This window comes from Chlorocebus sabaeus, chromosome 20, assembly GCF_047675955.1.
Source record: "Chlorocebus sabaeus isolate Y175 chromosome 20, mChlSab1.0.hap1, whole genome shotgun sequence".
NCBI classification, from domain to species: Eukaryota; Metazoa; Chordata; class Mammalia; order Primates; family Cercopithecidae; genus Chlorocebus; species Chlorocebus sabaeus.
In genome coordinates, this window is record NC_132923.1 from 7555319 (window position 1) to 7577463 (window position 22145).

Here is a 22145-nt window from a genome sequence, read left to right on the forward strand (position 1 = left end):
GTTATCCAGGAATCTTTCAAACTCCTGGACTCAAGGCATCCTCCCACCTTGGCCTCCCAAAGTGCTGGGATTACAGGCATGAGCCACCACACCCACCAGATTATGAACATTTTTATGGCCCTTTGTGTGTATTGCCACACTGTTATCAGCACATATGTATATATGCAACCACGATTATCTATGTTGTTAGAGGGTAGTATTGGTGCCGGTTTAAGTTGTCTGACAGGGTACCTATTCATTTTGTATTAGTTTTACTAGGATCATTCTCCTTCCTTTGTATTCTCTTTGAAGTTCCTTTGTGTTGTTAGTATACAGCTCATCATGATACAGCTCATCATGATCTCATGTTTATTAATGATTTATGCCTAGTTTCTTATGTTCCCAGCTAATTGTGAAGTATTTGATTTTTTTTAAATGGAGTCTCACTCTTGTCACCCAGGCTGCACTGCAGTGGTGCGATCTCGGCTCACTGCAACCTTCGCCCTCTGGGTTCAAGCAATTCTCCTGCCGAAGTAGCTGGGATTACAGGTGCTCACCACTATACCTGGCTATTTTTTGTATTTTTAGTAGAGACGGGGTTTCACCATGTTGGCCAGGCTGGTCTCGAACTCCTGACCTCAAGTGATCTGCCTGCCTCGGCATCCCAAAGTGCTGGGATTACAGATGTGAGCCATTGTGCCTGGCCTTATTCTTATTTATAATACTTAATCAGTACTCACTAAGCATCTGAAATTTTCTGTTGAGTAGTCACCAACTTGTACAAGAATTAGATTTAGAAAAAGTAGATTGGCCAGGCATGGTGGCTCATACCTGTAATACCAGCACTTTGAGAGGCTGAGGCAGGAGGATTGCTTGAGGCCAGGAGTTTAAGATCAGCCAGGGCAACAAAGTGAGAACTGGTCTCTACAAATAATGGAAGAAAAAAATTAGCCAGGCATGGTGGTGAACGTCTGTGGTCACAGATACTTGGGAGGCTGAAGTGTGGGAATCGATTGAACCCAGGCATTCAAGGCTGCAGTGCACTGTAATCATGCCACTGCTCTCCAGCCTGGGCATCAGAGCAAGACCCTGTCTGAAAAAAATGAAAAGGTAGATTGGGTCACACACCATGGCTGATGTCTGTAATCCCAGCACTTTGAGAGGCTGAGAAGACTAGAGAATCGTTTCAGCCTAGGAAGTAGAGGGTGCGGTGGGCTGCAATTGTGCCACTGCACTCTGGCCTGGGTGACAGCGTGAGACCTTGTCTCAAGAAAAAATAAAATAAAAAAGAGTAGATCGTAAAATGTGTTAGTCTGGGGAGGCCCTTTAGAAGGAAGGACTGTGAAGTGAGATTTAGTGTCATTGCTCCTTTCTCAGTTTGTTAGCTTTAGGACTGAAGCATTTTGAAGGAACTGAGTTTCCTAATCCGCTAATCAGCAAGTACCTTCTAACCTGCAAAACTGCGCACCAACTGACAGTGAGAATCAAGAACCTCAACATGAACAGAGCTCCTGACAACATCATTAAAGTGAGTGTTTCCTGCATGCGCCATCCAGGCACCTCACCAATATGTACTCATTCTTTTCTCTTGTTATTCTCAAAGAAAAGAGGAACCTTCTTTTATCTAAAGCACTGACAGTATTCCACTTACATGCTTTTTTTGTGTGTGTGTGTGTGTCAGACAGACTCTTGCTCTGTCACTAAGGCTGGGGTACAGTGGCGTGATCTTGGCTCACTGCAGTCTTTACCTCCCAAGTTCAAGCGATTCTCCTGCCTCAGTGTCTCTCCTGCATCAGCATCCCAAGTAGCTTGGATTACAAGCATGCACCACCATGCCTGGCTAATTTTTGTATTTTTAGTAGGGACGAGGTTTCACCATGTTGGCCAGGCTGGTCTCAAACCTCTGACCTTAAGTGATCCACCCGCCTTGGCCTCCCAAAGTGCTGGGATTACAGGTGTGAGCCACTGCACCTGGTTTCTTCTTTTTTATTTAGATACTTATTTATGTTGTGTTTTTATTTAATTTTATTTTTGTTTTTTGAGATGGAGTTTTTGCTCTTCTTGCCCAGGCTGAAGTACAACGGCATGATCTTGGCTCACTGCAACCTCCACCTCCCAGGTTCAAGCAATTCTCCTACCTCAGCGTCCCCAAGTAGCTAGGATTATAGGCATGCGCCACCAAGTCCAGCTAATTTTGTATTTTTAGTAGAGATGGGGTTTCTCTGTGTGGGTCAGGCTGGTCTTGAACTCCCGACCTCAGGTGATCAGCCCACCTCAGCCTCCCAAAGTGCTGGGATTATAAGCGTGAGCTACCATGCCCGGCCTGTGTTGTGTTTTTAGAGACAGTTTTCTTGCTCTATCATCCTGTCTGGAGTCCATTGGCACAGTCGTAGGTCATTGTAGCCACAAACTCCTGGGTTCAAGTGATCCTTCCATTTCAGCCTTCCAAGTAGCCTGGAGTACAGGCACGTTCCACCAAGCCTAGCTCATTATTTTATTTTGTGTAGAGATGCTGTGTCACTTTGTTGCCCAGACTGGTCTTGAAGTTTTGACAACTGTCAGTCTGCCTGCCTCAACTTGGCCTCCCAAAGTGTTGGGATTACAGGTGTGAGCCACTATGCCCAGCCTTTTGTTTTGTTTTGTTTTTGTTTTTTTCTTGAGATAGGCTTTTGCTCTGCTACCCAGGCTGGAGTACAGTGGTATCATAGCTCACTGTAACTTCGAACACCTGGGCTCAAGCATTCCTCCCACCTCAGCCTCCCAAGGAACTGGGATTATGTGCATGAGCTACCTTGCTTGCGTATTAAAAAAAAAATTTTTTTTTCAGAAATGGAATGTGTCTATATTGCCCAGGCTGGTCTAGAATTTTTCGCCTTAGGCAGTTCTCCTGTCTCAGCCTCTAATTGCTACTTCCTGGTATATTGGATTTAGGCCTTATTTATTAACCATTAACCATAAGCTAGGGAAGTTGAGGATTTATCTGTCTCCTCACTCCCTTACTCCCACCACAAACATGCACATTTTCTGCTCTCCAATCTCCTCACTAGTAAATATGTCACAATTTTGGTTAGGTTGTATTCAGGGTTTACACTGTAAAATTTTAAGGACTGTATAAATGCTCTTCACATCTGAGCTTTGTTATTGTAATACCTTGCCTTTCCTGCTGAACGTTTTATTTCTCTTGGAGTAAATAATCACATTTTTTAGGGGAATGGGGCTGGACTTGATTTTATTATGTAATTATTCCCAGATCAACAGTAAAGGTTACTTAAATTTTCTTAATCTCCTTTCAGTATGTCTGGCCTTCTAGATATTCTGTCATTTTCATCTTGAAGGAATCGCTCCCTGAGCCCTCTGACCCTATTCCACTCTAAGCGTGTTGCCCTATGGGCTTGCTGCACTGATGTCTTCTTGGACTTTTTCTTTACCATAATCCTGGGGATTATTTTTGCCTCTTACTGTGTTGGATCTTCTTATTTCCCGAATTCTACATCTTTGTTTTTGTTTTACTTCCTTCCCTTAGTGGAACACATTCTAGTAGCATTTTTCTTTAAATTTTTTTCTAAATTTTTTTTTTTTTTTTTTTTTTTGAGATGGAGTCTCGCTCTGTTGCCCAGGCTGGAGTACAGTGGCTGGATCTCAGCGCACTGCAAGCTCCACCTCCCGGGTTTACACCATTCTCCTGCCTCAGCCTCCCGAGTAGCTGGGACTACAGGCGCCCGCCACCTTGCCCAGCTAGTTTTTTGTATTTTTTAGTAGAGACGGGGTTTCACTGTGTTAGCTAAGATGGTCTCGATCTTCTGACCTCGTGATCCACCCGTCTTGGCCTCCCAAAGTGCTGGGATTACAGGCTTGAGCCACCGTGCCCGGCCCTAAATTTTAAAAAATTGAGGCCATGTGTGGTGTCTTGTGCCTGTAATCCCAGCATTTTGGGAGGCCCAGGTGGGCGGATCACGAGGTCAGGAGATAGAGACCATCCTGGCTAACACAGTGAAACCCTGTCTCTACTAAAAATACAAAAAATTAGCCACGCATAGTCGCGGACGCCTATAGTGCCAGCTACTCGGGAGGCTGAGGCAGGAGAATGGCATGAACCCGGGAGGTGGAGCTTGCAGTGAGCCGAGATCGCACCACTGCACTCCAGCCTGGGTGACACAGCAAGACTCCATCTCAGAAAAAAAATTGAGACAGGTCTCACTTTTTTGCCCAGGCTGGTCTTGAACTCCTGGGCTCAAGTCATCTGTCTGCTTCAGCCTCCCAAAGTCCTGGGATTACAGGCCTGAGCCACTGTGCCTGGCTGTCTTTGTACTTTTTTAAATGTAGGATATCAGTATTGTTCCACTTGGCTCTTTCCCACTAGTCTGTAAGCTCCTTGAGAGCAGGAATTGCTTCTCTTACATGTGTGTTTACCTTTTAGCACAGTGCCTAGGACATAGAAAACATTCTGTATATGTTGGATAAGCAGATATTGTCAATGGTTTTAGTTCAATTCTCATCTTCATTTATTCTTTTTTTTTTTTTGAGACGGAGTCTCGCTCTGTCCCCCAGGTTGCAGTGCAGTGGCATGATCTCGGCTCACTGCAAGCTCCGCCTCCTGGGTTCATGCCATTCCCCTGCCTCAGCCTCCCGAGTAGCTGGGACTACAGGCACCCACCACCACGCGTGGCTGATTTTTTGTATTTTTTAGTAGAGACGGGGTTTCACCGTGTTAGCCAGGATGGTCTTGATCTCCTGACCCCGTGATCCTCGCGCCTCAGCCTCCTAAAGTGCTGGAATTATAGGCATGAGCCACCGCGCCCGGCCTGTTCTTTTTTTTTTTTTTTTTTTAGCCAGCGTCTCACTCTGTCACCCAGGCTGGAGTGCAGTGGCACGATCTCTGATCTCAGCTCACCACAACCTCCACCTCCCAGGTTCAAGGGATTCTCCTGCCTTAGCCCCTTGGGTAGCTGGGATTACAGGTGCATGCCACAACACCTGGCTAATTTTTATATTTTTGTAGGGATAGGGGTTTTGCCATGTTGGCCAGGCTGATCTTGAACTCCTGACCTTAGGTAATCTGCCCGCCTCCTAAAGTGCTGGGATTACAGGCCCGAGCCACCATGCCCAGCTTTCATTTACTCTTAGAATTGAACTTTCTCAGGCTCTCTTTTTTTTCCCCTTCTCTTCTAATGCCCTTCACACCATCATTTGCTTAAAATGAAGCTTTCATGTGTCCAAGGTATAGATTACGATGTTGTCTTTGCAGCTGTTGAGCAGGAACAAATCTTACATAAGATTGCTCTGAGCATCTGCTTCCTTTTCTCTCTGTGACCTAAACTGTCCCCTTCCTGGCAACCACATAGAGATCATCAGTTAGAAAATAGAGATTAGTTTAATTCAAAATGTACAAGTATACAGCATATGCTCTTTATATATATGTATTCGTGGGTGTCTATGTGGTTTTGTGTGTGTGTGTGTGTGTGTGTCTCTCTCTCTCTCTCGATCCACCACCCACCCCATTCACCAGCCTGACAGAGGACAGTGTTTCCAGAAGGAATGTAACTCATGCACATTTTTTTCATGTTAAGTTTTATAAGAAGACCAAACAGCTGCCAGTCTTAGTAAAATGCTGTGAAGAGATCCAGCCACATCAGTGGAAGCCACCTGTAGAGAGAGAAGAACACCGGCTCCCATTCTGGTTAAAGGTACAACCCTCTTCCTCAAAGTCTGTGGGAGGCAAGTCACTGAAAGCTCTGAGAGAATATCAAGGGCTTCCTTAATCTACTGATGCTTTAGTTGTAGAATTAGGACTTCAGAAATCTTCCTCGTTCACCTTTCTTCCCTTACTTTTCTGCCCTTCTCTGGGTGATTCTACATTTTCAAAATAATAGGTAAAATAGTAATTTGCTAAAGGAAATTCACAGAAGTTTCTAAAGTGTATAATTGGAATGTGGTCTTTGTAGATTTGATACGCAGAGAGACTTTTCTTGGAAAGATGCCTTGAGCTTGTCTCAGGTCCCTAAAACCTAGAAAGCCCTATTGTTTTTCCCAAATTCTTTTTTTGTTGTTGTTGTTTTGTTTTGTTTTTGAGACAGAGTCTTCCTCTGTCCACCCAGGCTATGGTACGATCTCGGCTCCTCGCAACCTCTGCCTCCCAGGTTCAAGTGATTCTCCTGCTGTTGCCTCCCCAGTAGCTGGGATTACAGGCACATGCCACCACACCCAGCTAATTTTTATATTTTTAGTAGAGATGGGGTTTCACCATGTTGGTCAGGCTCGTCCTGAACTCCTGACCTCAAGTGATCTGCCCACTTCAGCCTCCCAAAGTGCTGGGATTACAGGCGTGAGCCACTGTGCCAAGCTTCTTTTTCCCAAATTTTGACATATGCTGGATCAGAGTGTTCTTGTTTCCAATAGGCCAGTCTGCCATCCATCCAGGAAGAACTGCGGCACATGGCTGATGGTGCTAGAGAGGTAGGACATGTGACTGGAACCACTGAGATCAACTCAGATCATGGCCTAGAAAAAGACAACTCGGAGAGTGAAACTCGGTACCCACTGCTGTTGCCTAAGGGTGTGGTCCTGAAACTGAAGCCAGTTGCCACCCGTTTCCCCAGGAAGGCTTGGAGACAGAAGCGTTCATCAGTCCTGAAGCCCCTCCTTATCCAACCCAGCCCGTCTCTCCAGCCTAGCTTCAACCCTGGGAAAACACCAGCCCGAACAACTCATTCAGAAGCCCCTCCGAGCAAAATGGTGCTCCGGATTCCTCACCTGATCCAGCCAGCCACTGTTTTACAGACAGTTCCAGGTGTCCCTCCACTGGGGGTCAGTGGAGGTGAGAGTTTTGAGTCTCCTGCAGCACTGCCTGCTATGCCCCCTGAGGGCAGGACAAGCTTCCCTCTGTCTGAATCCCAGACTTTGCTCTCTTCTGCCCCTGTGCCCAAGGTAATGCTGCCCTCCCTTGCCCCTTCTAAGTTTCGGAAGCCATATGTGAGACGCAGACCCTCAAAGAGAAGGGGAATCAAGGCCTCTCCCTGTATGAAACCTGCCCCTGTTATCCACCACCCTGCATCTGTTATCTTCACTGTTCCTGCTACCACTGTGAAGATTGTGAGCCTTGGCAGTGGCTGTAACATGATCCAGCCTGTCAATGCGGCTGTGGCCCAGAGTCCCCAGACTATTCCCATTACCACCCTCTTGGTTAACCCTACTTCCTTCCCCTGTCAATTGAACCAGCCCCTTGTGGCCTCCTCTGTCTCACCCTTAATTGTTTCTGGCAATTCTGTGAATCTTCCTATACCATCCACCCCTGAAGATAAGGCCCACGTGAATGTGGACATTGCTTGTGCTGTGGCTAATGGGGAAAATGCCTTTCAGGGCCTAGAACCCAAATTAGAGCCCCAGGAACTATCTCCTCTCTCTGCTACTGTTTTCCCCAAAGTGGAACATAGCCCAGGGCCTCCATCAGCAGATACAGAGTGCCAAGAAGGATTGTCAGAGAACAGTGCCTGTCGCTGGACTGTTGTGAAAACAGAGGAGGGAAGACAAGCTCTGGAGCCGCTGCCTCAGGGCATCCAGGAGTCTCTAAACAACTCTTCCCCTAGGGATTTAGAGGAAGTTGTCAAGGTGGAACCTGAAGATGCTAGAGAGGAAATCAGTGGATCCCCTGAGCGTGACATTTGTGATGACATCAAAGAGGAACATGCTGTGGAATTGGACACTGGCATCGCAAGCGAGGAGTTGAACAGTGCTAGAGAGGTAAAGAAACAGACAGTCTTACAGAAGGAAGAGGAGAGGAGTCAGCCAGCTAAAACCCCTTCATCTTCTCAAGAGCACCCTGATGAAGGAACCTCAGGGACAGATGTGAACAAAGGATCATCAAAGAATGCTTTGTCCTCGATGGATCCTGAAGTGAGGCTTAGTAGCCCCCCAGGGAAGCCAGAAGACTCACCCAGTGTTGATGGTCAGTCAACGGAGACTCCAGTTGGGCCAGAAACTGGAGGAGAGAAGAATGGGCCAGAAGAAGAGGAAGAAGAGGACTTTGATGACCTCACCCAAGATGAGGAAGATGAAATGTCATCAGCTTCTGAGGAATCTGTGCTTTCTGTCCCAGAACTCCAGGTGAGAGCTGGAGAATATTTTCAAGTATTTTGTGGACTCAGTAATATGTTTAATTTATTGATATGCCACCTGCTTGCTTGCTACACTATGGATAGTCCTAAAATCATTTTTATTTATTTGTAATGCATTATGGAACATGATTGTGAAGTTGAGGTGAAATGAGATGGAAAGGATGAAATTTTACTGATTTTATTAAACTGATTTACACATTAAATTGAATCACCTGACCATACTTTAGATGCCTTAAAAAATTAAAAAATAGTAATTGGCTGGGCTTGGTGGCTCACGCCTGTAGTCCCAACGCTTTGGGAGGTCGAGGTGGTTGGATCACAAGGCCAGGAGTTTCAGACTGGCCTGGCCAACGTGGTGAAACCCCATCTATACTAAAAATACAAAAATTAGCCAGGCGTGGTGGCGGGTGCCGGTAATCCCTGCTGCTTGGGAGGCAGAGGCAGGAGAATCGCTTGAGCCCGGGAGATGGAGGTTGCAGTGAGCTGAGATCGCATCATGGCGCTCCAGCCTGGGCAACAGAACAAGGCTCCGTCTCAAAAAAAAAAAAAGGTGTAAATAGCCTGGCGCGGTGGCTCACGCCTATAAATCCCAGCACTTTGGGAGGCCAAGACAGGCAGATCACCTGAGGTCGGGAGTTCAAAACCAGCCTGACCAACATGGAGAAACCCTGTCTCTACTAAAAATACACAAGTAGCTGGGCATAGTGTCGCCTGCCTATAATCCCAGCTACTCAGGAGACCGAGGCAGGAGAATTGCTTGAACCTGGGAGGCAGAGGTTGCAGTGAGCCAAGATTGCACCATTGCACTCTAGCCTGAAAACTATCTTCAGGTTACAGAAGTTTGTAAAAGGGAACTTCTTCCCCTCTCCTGCTGTCAGGCCGAATGTCAGCTATCACTGGGATTTCTTTTTTTGGTCTTGTTTTGTGTGTGTGTGTTTGTGGTTTTTTTTTTTTTTTTTGAGACGGAGTCTCACTCTGTCTCCCAAATTGGAGTGCAGTGGCACAATTTCAGCTCACTGCAACCTCCGCCTCCCAGGTTCAAGTAATTCTCGTGCCTCAGCCTCCCAAGTAGCTGGGATTATAGGCATATGCCACCGTACCTGACTAATTTTTGTATTTTTAGTAGAGACGGGGTTTCATCATGTTGGCGAGGCTGGTCCTGAACTCCTGGCCTCAAGTGATCCACCCACCTCACCTTCCCAAAGTGTTGGGATTACAGGCGTGAGCCACTGTACCTGGCCCATTGCTGGGATTTCATAACTCAGGGAATTCCCCTCTGACAGCTGTGGTGGGCTCCCCATTGTTTAACTTCAGATTATCCTGATATAGCTTTGTGCTGTTCTGCAATTCATGAGCCACTAAGAGCCATTATAAGTACTCTTTGGAGGGTTTTACAGGAAACAATGGAGAAACTGACTTGGCTGGCATCTGAAAGGCGCATGAGCCAGGAGGGTGAGTCTGAAGAAGAGAATTCTCAGGAGGAGAACTCTGAGCCGGAAGAAGAGGAGGAAGAAGAAGCAGAAGGAATGGAAAGCCTGCAGAAAGAGGATGAAATGACGGATGAAGCAGTTGGAGACTCAGCTGAGAAGCCTCCTTCTACTTTTGCCTCATCTGAGACTGCTCCAGAAGTGGAGACCAGCAGAACTCCACCAGGTGAGTTAGGCAAGCCTATACTGAAGGACCAGTCTCACTTAACCTCGTTGTCTAGAGGACAGCATGCAGAGTGGATAGCTTATAAACCAGGTGGAGGATTTCCAGAGGAAACCCTCTGGATCTGTTCTGCAATCCCCCACTCCCAAAACACGTTTAATGTGGTGTCTTTGTGGAGAACAGATACTCAGAAATTTTTAATTTGATTCCTATCCATTGTTAGATTTATATTAGCTTCCTTCACTTTCTTTTTTTTTTTTTTTTTGAGATGGTGTCTTGCTGTGTCGCCCAGGCTGGAGTGCAATGGCGTGATCTCGGCTCACTGCAAGCTCCGCCTCCCAGGTTCAAGCGAAACTCCTGCCTCAGCCTCCTGAGTAGCTGGGATTGCAGGCATCCACCCCTACACCCAGCCAATTTTTGTATTTTTAGTAGAGACAGGGTTTTACCATGTCAGTCAGGCTGGTCTTGAACTCCTAACCTTATAATCCGCCTGCCTCGGCCTCCCAAAGTGCTGGGATTACAGGCGTGAGCCACTGCACCTGACCGTTCACTTCACTAAACTGATTGTTACCTTATCTATCATGTGTGGGGCTAAGACCCATGTTTATTTCAGGAAACACTGCTTGTTCCTCATCCAGACATAGTCTCTCAGGAGCACTACAGAAGCCACACTTGCTCTTTAGACTTCCTTTCTCAATATGAAGTAGCTGATTATCTTGTCATCCCAATTAAGGCAGTTACACTGCAGACTCTGCATAGAGCTGACTTGACAGACTTACTTCTCATACCGTTTTCCCAACAACCTTTTCCTTGAGTTGCTCCATAATATTGAATAGGATTTGGCTGGGGTGGTGCATGTGGTGGAATGGGAAGAGCAGGGGTTTAGGGACAGAGAAACAATCTTTTTCATGTGTGCTACAAGGAGAGAGCATCAAAGCTGCTGGAAAGGGCCGGAACAATCATCGAGCTCGCAACAAGCGGGGAAGTCGAGCTCGGGCCAGCAAGGACACCTCCAAGCTGCTGTTGCTGTATGATGAGGACATTCTCGAACGAGATCCCCTCAGGGAGCAGAAGGACTTGGCCTTTGCCCAAGCTTATCTGACCAGGGTAGGCAAATGCTGCTTCCTGTTACTGCCAGTCTCTGTGAATGTGGCTGCTGCTTCAAGGGAGATGTTTTTAAAAATGACGTCTGTTTTTCAGGCTATACAACAGGCATCATATTTCCTCTATGTTGGCTTTTCTGGCAAAAGATCTCTGTGACAGAACCACAAAGAGACGTAGAATTCAATCATAAGTATGTTTATTGTTAATACCCTGCCATCATCCTTCTGTTTACTAGAGATTGGCAGAAAAATGATACCACCATCATCAGTGGGAGGTTGTGACTTTATTAGGTGGGCTGATAAGGACCTTTATAGAACCTTTGGCTTGAGAAGAAAGACAGTGGGTACACTGGCCAGCAAGTGGATTTCAGAGAAATACATTGCTCTTAAGACATGAACCAGCTGGGCATGGTGGTTCACATCTATAATCCCAGCACTTTGGGAGGCCGAGGCAGGTGGATCACCTGAGATCAGGAGTTCGAGACCAGCCTGGCCAACATGGTGAAAACCCTGTCTCTACTAAAAAATACAAAAATTAGCCGGGCGTGGTGGCAGGCGCCTGTAATCCTAGCTACGGGGGAGGCTGAGGCACAAGAATCATTTGAACCCGGGAGATGGAGGTTGCAGTGAGCCGAGATTGCACCACTGCACTCCAGCCTTGGTGACAGGGTGAGACTGTGTCTCAAAAAAAAAAAAAAGAAAAGACATGAACCAGGCTGGGCGTTGTGGCCCTTGCATATAATCCCAGCACTTTGGGAGGCTACGGTAGGAGGATTCCTTGAGTCCAGGAGTTCAAGACAAGCCTGGGCAACATAGGAGACCTCCAACTCTACAAAAATTAAAAAATCAACTAAGCATGGTGATACATGCCTGTAGTCCTCACTACTTTGGGAGGCTGAGGTGGAAGGATGACTTGGGCCCAGGTGGTTGAGGCTGCAGTGAGCCATAATTGCATCAAGTGCACTCCAGCCTGGGCAACAGAATGAGACCCTGTCTCAAAAAAAAAAGACGTAAGCCAACCTCTTCTTGGTAGTGTCCTGGAGAACTATATCCTTCTGTTGGTAACCACCTGGTTCCTTTATCCCCCTGGAAAGCAGAATACTGGCAATGATAGTCATAGCTTTTTCTTATCTCTTAATATTTTACTGATATTCGTAACTTAGGTATTATTTACTCTCAGATTACGCCCATGCTGAAATACATGTACAAACACATGTTACCTATTTCATTATGAGGATGTAATCAGTAAGGAAAGGCTAGGGCTGCAACCCAGAGAAAAGCATTACTTGGTTTTGTGGGTAGAGCTGTGGAACTTGGAAAATGTTTTTTTACTTGCTCACTCCCAGAAAAAGATCTTTACCTTGCCTGTTGCTCTGTGTCTTCCATTAACAGTCAGATGTTAAGATCTGTTGGAGGCGCAGCCTCTGATGGATAATTCTTGGAGCTCTCTAACCATAACCCTGCCTTCTCCCTTGTACCCTTATTGCTTGTTGTGGCCCAAATAAAGGGTGTTGATGATTGAAAGTCTTCCCGTGTAGGTACGAGAAGCCCTACAACATATCCCTGGCAAGTATGAAGACTTCCTTCAAGTCATCTATGAATTTGAGTCAAGTACCCAGAGACAGACAGCTGTAGATCTCTACAAAAGCCTGCAAATTCTGCTCCAAGACTGGCCTCAGCTGTTGAAAGACTTTGCTGCTTTCCTGTTACCTGAGCAAGCTCTGGCCTGTGGATTAGTAAGTGAATGGGGAAAAAAAGTACACTAGGACTTCTGGGTCAGAGTGAGACTGGGATTGAATGGGGTTGAATAAGACTGTTTCAATCTCCCAACTCCTTCCAGACACACAGACGTCCCCTAGCCCAGAGTGATAAGAGCCTCTGTCTTTTCAAGGGATTATCTTTCCAATCCCATGCTCCCATTTTCTTTACATGATAAATGAGAGGGTTTTACCTGTAGTTGCCAAAGGAGACTTTGGGTGAGTCATATGCTCTCTGCTTCTCACTGGTATCAAGCCAGACATTCATTTAACAAGTATTTGTTAAGTGCCTCCTAACTGTCAGACAATTCCTGACCTCAATTGCTAGGAATATAGCAATTACAAAAGACTAAAATCCCTGCCCTCATGGAGCTTATGTTTTCATGGGGAAGTTCAGATGATATTCTAGAAAACATATATATAATATATAAAACATAAATTATAAAAAGAAATATAAACAGTGAAATATGTAGTATACAATGTTTTATAGTGATCATGTTTTACAGAAAAATAAAGCAGGAAAGGAAACTAGAGGGGTGGTTTTATACACAGTGGTCTAGGAAGGCCACTGTGGTACGGTAACATGTAAAATGTTGCAGAATAGGAGGCTAAACATGAGGGATATCCCAGTAGTCCTGGACTTCTTGTCACAAAAATAGGAACAAAGGGAGGAATGAGATTATTCTAAGAGTTTTATTGGGGTTAAGTGACAGTGGGGTAGTTCTGTGTATAATGTGTGATGCCCATTTTCTCTTCTGGTATTATTATGAGGATCCAATCAGTGTATATGTGAAAAAAAATTTTTTTATTTTTTTTTTTGAGATAGAGTTTCACTCTTATTGCCCAGGCTGGAGTGCAGTGGTGCAATCTCTGCTCACCGCAACCTCCACCTCCCAGGTTCAAGCGATTCTCCTGCCTCAGCCTCCCGAATAGCTGGGATTACGGGCATGCACCACCACGCATAGCTAATTTTGTATTTTTAGTAAAGATGGGGTTTCTCCATGTTGGTCAGGCTGGTCTTGAACTCCAGACCTCAGGTGATCCGCCCGCCTCAGCCTCCCAAACTGCTGGGATTACAGGTGTGAGCCACCATGCTTGGCCAAAAATTTTTTTTTTTTTTTTGAGACAAAGTCTCACTCTGTCACCCAGGCTGGAGTCCAATGGTGCGATCTCAGCTTGCTGCAACTGCCACCTCTCGGGTTCAAGCAATTCTCCTGCCTCAGCTTCCTGAGTAGCTGGGACTACAGGTGCCTGCCACCACACCCGGCTAGATTTTTTTGTATTTTTAGTAGAGACAGGGTTTCACCGTGTTAGCCAGGATGGTCTTGATCTCTTGACCTTGTGGTCTGCCCGCCTTGGCCTCCCAAAGTGCTGGGATTACAGGCATGAGCCACTGCGCCTGGCTAAAAATTTTTTAAAGAGAGAATGTCGACCAGGTATAGTGGCTCACACCTGTAATCCCAGCACTTTGGGAGGCCAAGGCTGGTGGATGGCTTGAGCTCAGGAGTTTGAGGCCAGCCTGGACAACGTACCAAGACCCCATCTTTACATAAAATTTAAAAATTAACTGGGTGTGATGGTGCACACTTTTGGTCCCAGCTATTTGGGTGGCTGAGGTGGGGGGACCACTTGAGCCTGAGAGGTTGAGGCTTCACTGAGCCATGATTGCTTCACTGCATTCCAGTTTGGATGACAAGAGCAAGACCTTGTCTCAAAAAAAGAGAGAGAGACAATGGCCAGGCACAGTGGCTGGCACCTGTAATTCCAGCACTTTGGGAGACTGAGGTGGGAGGATCCCTTGTAGCCAGGAGTTTTGTTGTTGTTGTTGTTATTGTTGTTTTTTGAGGCAGAGTCTCACTCTGTCACCCAGGCTGGAGTGCAGTGGCACGATCTGTGCTCACTGCAACCTCTGCCTCCAGGTTCAAGTGATTCTCCTGCCTCAGCCTTCCCGGTAGCGGGGATTACAGGCATGCACAACCGCACCTAATTTTTGTATTTTTAGTAGAGATGGGGTTTCACCATGTTGGTCAGGGTGGTCTTGAACTCCTGACTTCAGGTGATTTGCCCACCTCGGCTTCCCAAAGTGCTGGATTACAGGCGTCAGCCACTGTGCCTGGCCTGTAGCCAGGAGTTTGAGACGAGCCTGGACAACACAGGCCCCTGGGATTCTCCTGCCTCAGCCTCCCAAGTAGCTCAAGCTACAGGTGTACACCACTACCCCTGCCTAATTTTTAAATTTTTCTGTAGAGACATAGTCTCACTGTGTTGCTCGTCTTGAATTCCTGGCCTTAAACGATCCTCCTGCCTTGGCCTCCCAACATGGGATTACATGCATTACAGGGATTACATGGGGTTACATGAGCCACCTTGTGTAGCCTGAAAATTCTTTGTAATATAAACTCTAAAGTATCATATGAATTTTGGTGTCTTGATTTCACAATTCATAAAACAGCAAACACTTTGAAACACGTATATCTCTTGAAGCTGTTGCTCACATCTTAATTGCTTTGGGTGGCTACCCACCAGTGGTCCAAGGTGGATGGAGGTTAGGGTTTTAAATTAGATCTCATAGTTGTAAACTAGAATTTTAAACCTATCATCTCTTCGTGTCCTGGTCCACTAGTTCTTATCCTTAGAACCCTCAAGTCCTGCTCTAGCTGTATTGTGACTCCTCTTTCGTCCACTTTGCACTCTGGTAGTTTGAGGAGCAGCAGGCTTTTGAGAAGAGCCGCAAGTTCCTTCGGCAGCTGGAGATTTGCTTTGCAGAGAACCCCTCACACCACCAGAAGATTATCAAGGTCCTCCAGGGCTGTGCAGACTGCCTTCCGCAGGAGATCACCGAGGTATTCTTTCCTGTCCTGCTTTCTTCCTGTTGTCTTCTGGGCCTTAGGCCTTTCCCTTGTCTCTTTCCCCAACCTACTCCATACCTTTTTGCCTCTGGAGTGTCATGGGCTTCCTGGAGGAGATGAACAAGGCAAGGACTTTTTAGGCTTACCCAAAGCATAAAGCACTGGGGTAGGGAGGGATTGCTACCTGAAACCAGAGCCTGTCTAATCTTCATAGGCTCAGGAATGCCATGGATGTCCTGGAAGGGATGTTCAAGGACGGAGGTTCTGGGACCTGGGAGGGGCCTTACCTCCTTGCTCTGCTTGGGGCAGTGTCCTAGCTGGAGACCAGTAGGGCAGAGTGGAGAGTGGAATCGTTAGGAGTCAAATCTAGTATTAGTACCCTTCCCCTGTAGGCAGCTAAGGAGGAAGAGAAAGTTTTAGTATTCTTTGTTACCAGGCAGAGTCTCTGTGTGTTTCCCAGTTGACTAGGAAAGCAGAACATGGAGATATATGGGATTGGTTGGGAAGGGTAGCCTAGAGAGGCTCTGGAGACTTCCTCTTTCCCTCTGTGATTCTCCTCAGCTCAAGACACAGATGTGGCAGCTCCTCAAGGGCCACGACCACCTACAGGATGAGTTTTCTATCTTCTTTGACCACTTGCGTCCAGCAGCTAGCCGGATGGGTGACTTTGAAGAGATCAATTGGACTGAGGAGAAGGAGTATGAGGTATAGGCCCTGAGGCTGCTGTAGCCTTATGAAGGGGGGAGGCCACACGTGGGAGGGATATTGGCCTGGTGTCTGTGCTGAGCAGCACCAACTCCTTCTCAGTTTGATGGCTTTGAAGAAGTGGCCCTGCCTGATGTGGAAGAAGAGGAGGAGCCTCCCAAGATACCCACAGCCTCAAAGAACAAGAGAAAAAAAGAGATCGGGGTCCAAAATCATGATAAGGTATTTTCTTTGTTTGTTTTTGAGACAGAATCTCGCTCTATCACCCAAGCTAGAGTGCAGTGGTGTAATCTTGGCTCACTGCAACCCCCACCTCCCAGATTCGAGCGATTCTCCCACCTCAGCCTCTCAAATAACTGGAATTACAGACACATGCCACCACGCCCAGCAAATTTTTGTATTTTTAGTAGAGATGAGTTTTCACCATGTTGGCTAGGCTGGTCTCGAACTCCTGACCTCAAGTGATCCACCCGCCTCGGCCTCCCAACGTGCTGAGATTACAGGTGTGAGCCACTGTGCCCGGCCTAAAATTATGATAAGATATGCCAGGTTATTGAAAAGCATCTATGTTTCATGAATCAAGCCTTGCGTTTTTTCACTAATCATTTCTCTGGCTTACTATGGCCCAAGGTTTCTAGTTGAAAGACTCTAGGATCTGAGACAATCATGGAGAACAAACCAAAGGTCACGCTGAGACAGACATGCAGAGCCTTTGGGAAAACAGTGCCGTTGTTGCAGGGGCCTTAGGATTCCCTAGTTAGAAGGATTTGTTTCTTCCCCTTTTCTCTCTAGCTCGGAGTTATTACCCTTAATTCAACTTTTTCTTTTCGTTTTTTTTTTTTTTTTTTTGGTGACAGAGTCTCACTCTGTCTCCCAGGCTGGAGTGCAATGGCATGATTTCGGCTCACTGCAAGCTGCGCCTCGCAGGTTTACGCCATTCTCCTGCCTCAGGCTCCCGAGTAGCTGGGACTACAGGCGCCCGCCACCACACCTGGCTAATTTTTTGTATTTTTAGTAGAGACGGGGTTTCACCATGTAAGCCAGGATGGTTTCGATCTCCTGACCTCATGATCCGCCCATCTCGGCCTCCCAAAGTTCTGGGATTACAGGCGTGAGCCACCACGCCCGGCCTCAACTTTTTCATTTTTGCTCATGTGAGAAAATAGAGCCAATTGAGGATGAGCTTGTTGTTAAAAAAAGAAAGTAGAAACAAGATTTCTCATATTAATAATAATGATAGAAGCTAATACTTAGTTGTATTACAAAGTGACAGGCATTGCTGCGAAGTATTTTAATGGATTATTGACACATTTAATTCTCACAGTAATCCTATGGAGAGATTGCTCTTGTTTGCATTTTACAGAAGACATAACTGACGCAGAGAGGTTGCTGTCAGGGTCTCATATTTAGTAAGTGGCAGTGCTAGGATATGAACTCCTCAGGTAAGCCAGCTGCAGAGTCTACTGGTTGTCACTGCTCTTCAAGTAGTATTTTTTTTTTTAAATTCATGTTTCCTGACTAAATGTTTTTTCTCTTTCCTGGGGAGAAACTGCTTCTTAGTAGCTGTATGACCTTGAGAAACTTATTTAACCTCTCTTTGTTTCGGTTTCTTCATCATAAATTGGGATTATAATGGTACTTATGTCTTGGGTTTATTAAACAGAGTATCATTGAGTGGGCCTTCCATGCGTACAAAGTTCTCAAGGGGACTGGAAGAGATGGGAGAGCTGAAGGCACAGAGAGACAGAAACAAAGACATTGTGTCTCATGATGGAGGTCTCCAGTGACTTTGCCTCAGATTTTGTCTGACTTAAATATTTCTTGAAACATCTGGGGCAATTGGGGTATGTCAGTCTTTAGGTCATTTAGGGATTGTTTCAGGGATTCATAATAGACCTTAATCTAGTTCGGGCTATTGATGTCCCCAGGCAATGTGAGAAGTTGATACATAAAAGAGGAAGGGGTCCAGGAGTGGTGGCTCACGCCTGTAATCCCAACATTTTGGGAGGTCAAGGTGGGTGGATCACTTGAGGTAAGGAGTTCAAGACCAGCCAGAGTAAGATGGCGAATTCCTGTCTCTACTGAAAATACAAAAATTCACCATAGGCTAGGTGCTGTGGCTTACGCCTGTAATCCCAGCACTTTGCAAGGCCAAGGCGGGTGGATTACTTGAGGTCAGGAGTTTGAAACCAGCCTGGTCAACATGGCGAAATCCCATCTCACTAAAAATACAAAAAAAAGTAGATGGGCGTGGTGGCATGCACCTGTAATCCCAGCTACTTGGGAGGCTGAGACACAGGAATCGCTTGATCCCAGGGAGCGGAGGTTGCACTGAGCTGAGCTCACACCACCGCACTCCAGCCTGGCAGAGAGAGCGAGACTCTGTCTCAAACAAAAAATAATAATAATAATAATTAGCTAGGCGTGGTGCGCAGTCCCAGCTACTTGGAAGGCTGAGGTGGGAAAATCACTTGAGCCCAGGAGGCAGAGGTTGCAGTGAGCCATGAATGTGACACTGCACTCTAGCCTGGGTGACAGAGCCAGACCCTGTCTCAAAAAAAAGAAAAAAAAGACATGGGGAGAGGGTGGGCTGTGTTGTGCTCATATGGCTCACCACTTTAGCTTCCTTTCTTGGTACCAAAAATATGGCCAGGCATGGTGGCTCATGCCTGTAATCCTAGCACTTTGGGACTCTGAGGGGGGGCAGATCACGAGGTCAGGAGTTCGAGACCAGCCTGACCAACATGGTGAAACGCTGTCTCTACTAAAAATACAAAAATTAGCCGAGTGTGGTCGTACGCGCCTGTAATCCCAGCTACTCAGGAGGCCGAGGCAGGAGAATCGCTTGAACCCGGGAGGTGGAGGTTGTGGTGAGCTAACATTGTGCCACTGCACTCCAGCCTGGGCCACAGAGTGAGACTCTATCTAAAAAAAAAAAAAAAAAAAAAAAAACCACACAAAAAACTTGGTAGCTAATCAAGCCCAAGTATCTCCTAGGAGACTGAGTGGCCAGATGGGACGAAGGACTGTGCCTGCTCCTGCCACGAAGGAGGTCCAGATTCCAAGTTGAAGAAGAGCAAAAGGCGGAGCTGTAGCCACTGTAGCAGCAAGGTGAGGAAAGTATCAAGGGTACTGGTCCCAAGGGGTATCAGAGCTGCTGGGGGCATTGTTTGCTACCAAGAATTGTACCTTACTGAATTCCTAAAAAGGTGTATATATATATATAAAACAGTTAGTACACACATATGTGTACGTATGCAAAATAAATGGAATCTGCTACAAATACGTGATTTTGGTTTTTAAGGAGAATTCTGTGAGTAAAACTTTTGGAATTGGAAAAACAAAATACCAGTTAAAATATTTCCCTCAGATATTAGAAAATGAAATAAACCTCTGTCATGAAAATAGTCTCTACAAGTAATCCTGGTTCTCTAGAGTAGAGTTGGTTGGCAGGAAAAACACAGTTCTTAGTAAGAGAAGGAGTTGTGGAATCCAATACTCTATTCTGGGCAATTTAAAATCCTTGGAGCAGGGAGGCAGAGGTTGCAGTGAACCATGATGATACCACTGAGCTCCAGCCTGGGTGACAGTGAGACCGTGTTTTAAAAAGAAAAAAAAATCAAATCCTTAGAGGAGTAGCTGGGCAACAGAGGACTCCGGAGGCTCAGCTGGGAGATCACTTGAGCCCAGGAGTCTGAGGCTGTCGTGTACCACCATGGTCATGCCTGTGTAAACAGCCACTGCACTCCAGCCTAGGCAAGATAATCTGTGTCATCTGAGACCCTGTCTATCTTTTCTTTTTGTTGTCATTTGAGAGAGTCTCACTATGTTGCCCAGGCTGATCTTGAACCCTTGGGCTCAAGTGATCCTCACCCCTTAGCCTCCCAAGTAGCTAGGTTTATAGGCATGTACCACTGCACCCAGTTGAAACCCTGTCAACAAAATTGTTGGAGCAGACATGCATGTGGGTTGACTTGGTGAGCACCAGGCAGGGTTTCTTCCTTTAGTGGGCCCCAATCAAAGACATAGGCGGTCAGGACACCTTTGACCCAGTAGACCATCCCTGCAGGTCTGTGACAGCAAATCCTACAAGAGCAAGGAGCCCCATGAGTTGGTGGGCAGCAGCCCCCACCGAGAGGCTAGTCCTATGCCTGGAACTAAGGAAGCTGGGCAGGGCAAGGATGTGACGGAAGAGGAAGCCCCAGAGGAGCGGGAGAGCACTGACGCCACCCAGAGCAGGACTGTCAGGACCACCAGAAAGGGAGAGATGCCTGTTTCAGGTGAGTGATCGGCCAACCCAACCCTTCTGCTCCTGTCTCATTCTCCTGTACTCCAGACAGGAACCTCCATGAGCCTGGATAAATAGCCTTTTCAGGGATGGATATACCACCTCTTTCACTGATGTACCCATAGGAAGCCCTTCTCCTATTCAGGCTTTTTCTGTCCTATGGCCTCACTCCTCTTGCAGAATTAAGAATGCCACAAATTTCACGCGATTCAACATTGTCTTTTCTTTCCATTCCTAAAACCCTTCCCCCATCTCCAAATCTACTATAATCTACATCGTAAAGACTGGGCCATTCTCAGCTTTGGCAGTAGGACTTTATATCTTTGCATAAGTGACATTATGCCCCCCACCTCCACCCAACTCTTTTATTATTTATAATTTTTGTAGTGATGGGATCTCACCATATTGCCCAGGCTAGTCTCAAACTCCTGGCCTCAAGCGATCCCACCACTTTGGCTTCCCAAAGTGCAGGCATTATAAGTGTGAGCCCCCATGCCCGGCCCTCTTTTGTATTAGAATTTTTGCACAGTACCTGGCCACAGTGACCTATGGTAATTTCTCGTGCTTAGGTGCATCTTGATCCTGACAGTACCCTGAGATCCTTATTTTCCTCCTAAGCAGGATTGCCAGTGGGGGGCACTTTGCCGTCCCCTCGAGAAGTGACTCTTACAGAACGGCTCCTCCTGGATGGCCCACCACCTCATTCACCAGAGACTCCTCAATTTCCCCCCAAAACTGGAGCTGTACTGTACACTGTTAAGAAAAACCAGGTTGGGCCTGAGGTTCTCTCCTGCCCCAAGGCATCCCCCAGACTTCAGAAAGAGAGGGAGGGCCAAAAGGCAGTGGGTGAGTCAGAGGCTTTGATGCTGGTCTGGGATGCATCAGAAACTGAGCAATTGCCTGGTACAGTGGAACCCCATGCTTCCTTCCTGAGTCCTGTTTCCTCAAAGACCAGAGATGCAGGGAGAAGACATGTGTCCGGGAAACCAGACACTCAAGAGAGATGGCTGCCCTCAAGCAGAGGTAGGGTGAAGACAAGAGACAGGACATCCCCTGTCCATGAATCTCCATCAGGAACTGACACGTCAGAGGCTTCTCCCAAAGCCCCTAGAGGGGGTTTGTCTAAAGACAGTGGAACACAGGGCAAGGGTCCAGAGGGGGAGCAGCAGCCAAAGGCCACAGAAGCTACAGTGTGTGCCAACAACAGCAAGGTCAGCTCCACTGGGGAAAAGGTTGTCCTGTGGACAAGGTAGGTAAGGATGGATGACGTGTGTTTGGAAAAGAGCATAGACCACATCCATGTGGCTCCCTAGGGTTAATCATGATACCTGGATTACAGGGAAGCTGACCGTGTGATCCTCACCATGTGCCAGGAGCAAGGGGCACAGCCACAGACCTTCAGCATCATCTCCCAGCAGCTGGGAAATAAGACACCTACTGAGGTAAGTGGGAGTGGGGGTGGAGAAGACCCAGTAAAAAGGACAAGGTGGCCAACAAAGAGATAGAAAGGCCAAAGAAGGAGCTTTCACATCCAAGACAGTAAGTGGATTTTGTAAAGGTCTGATCTAAGGAAAGGCTTGACTCATCAGGGTGGTAGTGGTTCTAGGAGAGGAGAAAGGACACTGCATTTTGTCCTTCCTATGGAAGCCCCAGTTTCCATTCTAGCTTTCTCTTTTTTTTTTTTTTTTTGAGCCGGAGTCCTG

At 46.7% G+C, this 22145-nt stretch overlaps 1 protein-coding gene across 6 annotated transcripts in view; it reads left to right on the forward strand.

Moving 5' to 3' along the window:
* The window catches only part of GON4L (gon-4 like), a 95210-nt gene that overhangs the window by 71581 nt on the left and 1484 nt on the right, over nt 1–22145 (forward strand). For 2 of the 6 annotated variants that reach the window (XM_073008292.1, XM_073008293.1), the window contains exons 19-31: nt 1357–1507; nt 5547–5663; nt 6376–8079; nt 9488–9743; nt 10663–10847; nt 12382–12579; nt 15300–15443; nt 16011–16154; nt 16257–16376; nt 19152–19265; nt 20224–20434; nt 21064–21691; nt 21782–21884. In XM_073008292.1, coding sequence (XP_072864393.1) covers nt 1357–1507; nt 5547–5663; nt 6376–8079; nt 9488–9743; nt 10663–10847; nt 12382–12579; nt 15300–15443; nt 16011–16154; nt 16257–16376; nt 19152–19265; nt 20224–20434; nt 21064–21691; nt 21782–21884 — 4075 coding nt within the window. The other 4 variants (XR_012089924.1, XR_012089925.1, XM_037997801.2 and 1 more) reach the window with 4 other exon arrangements.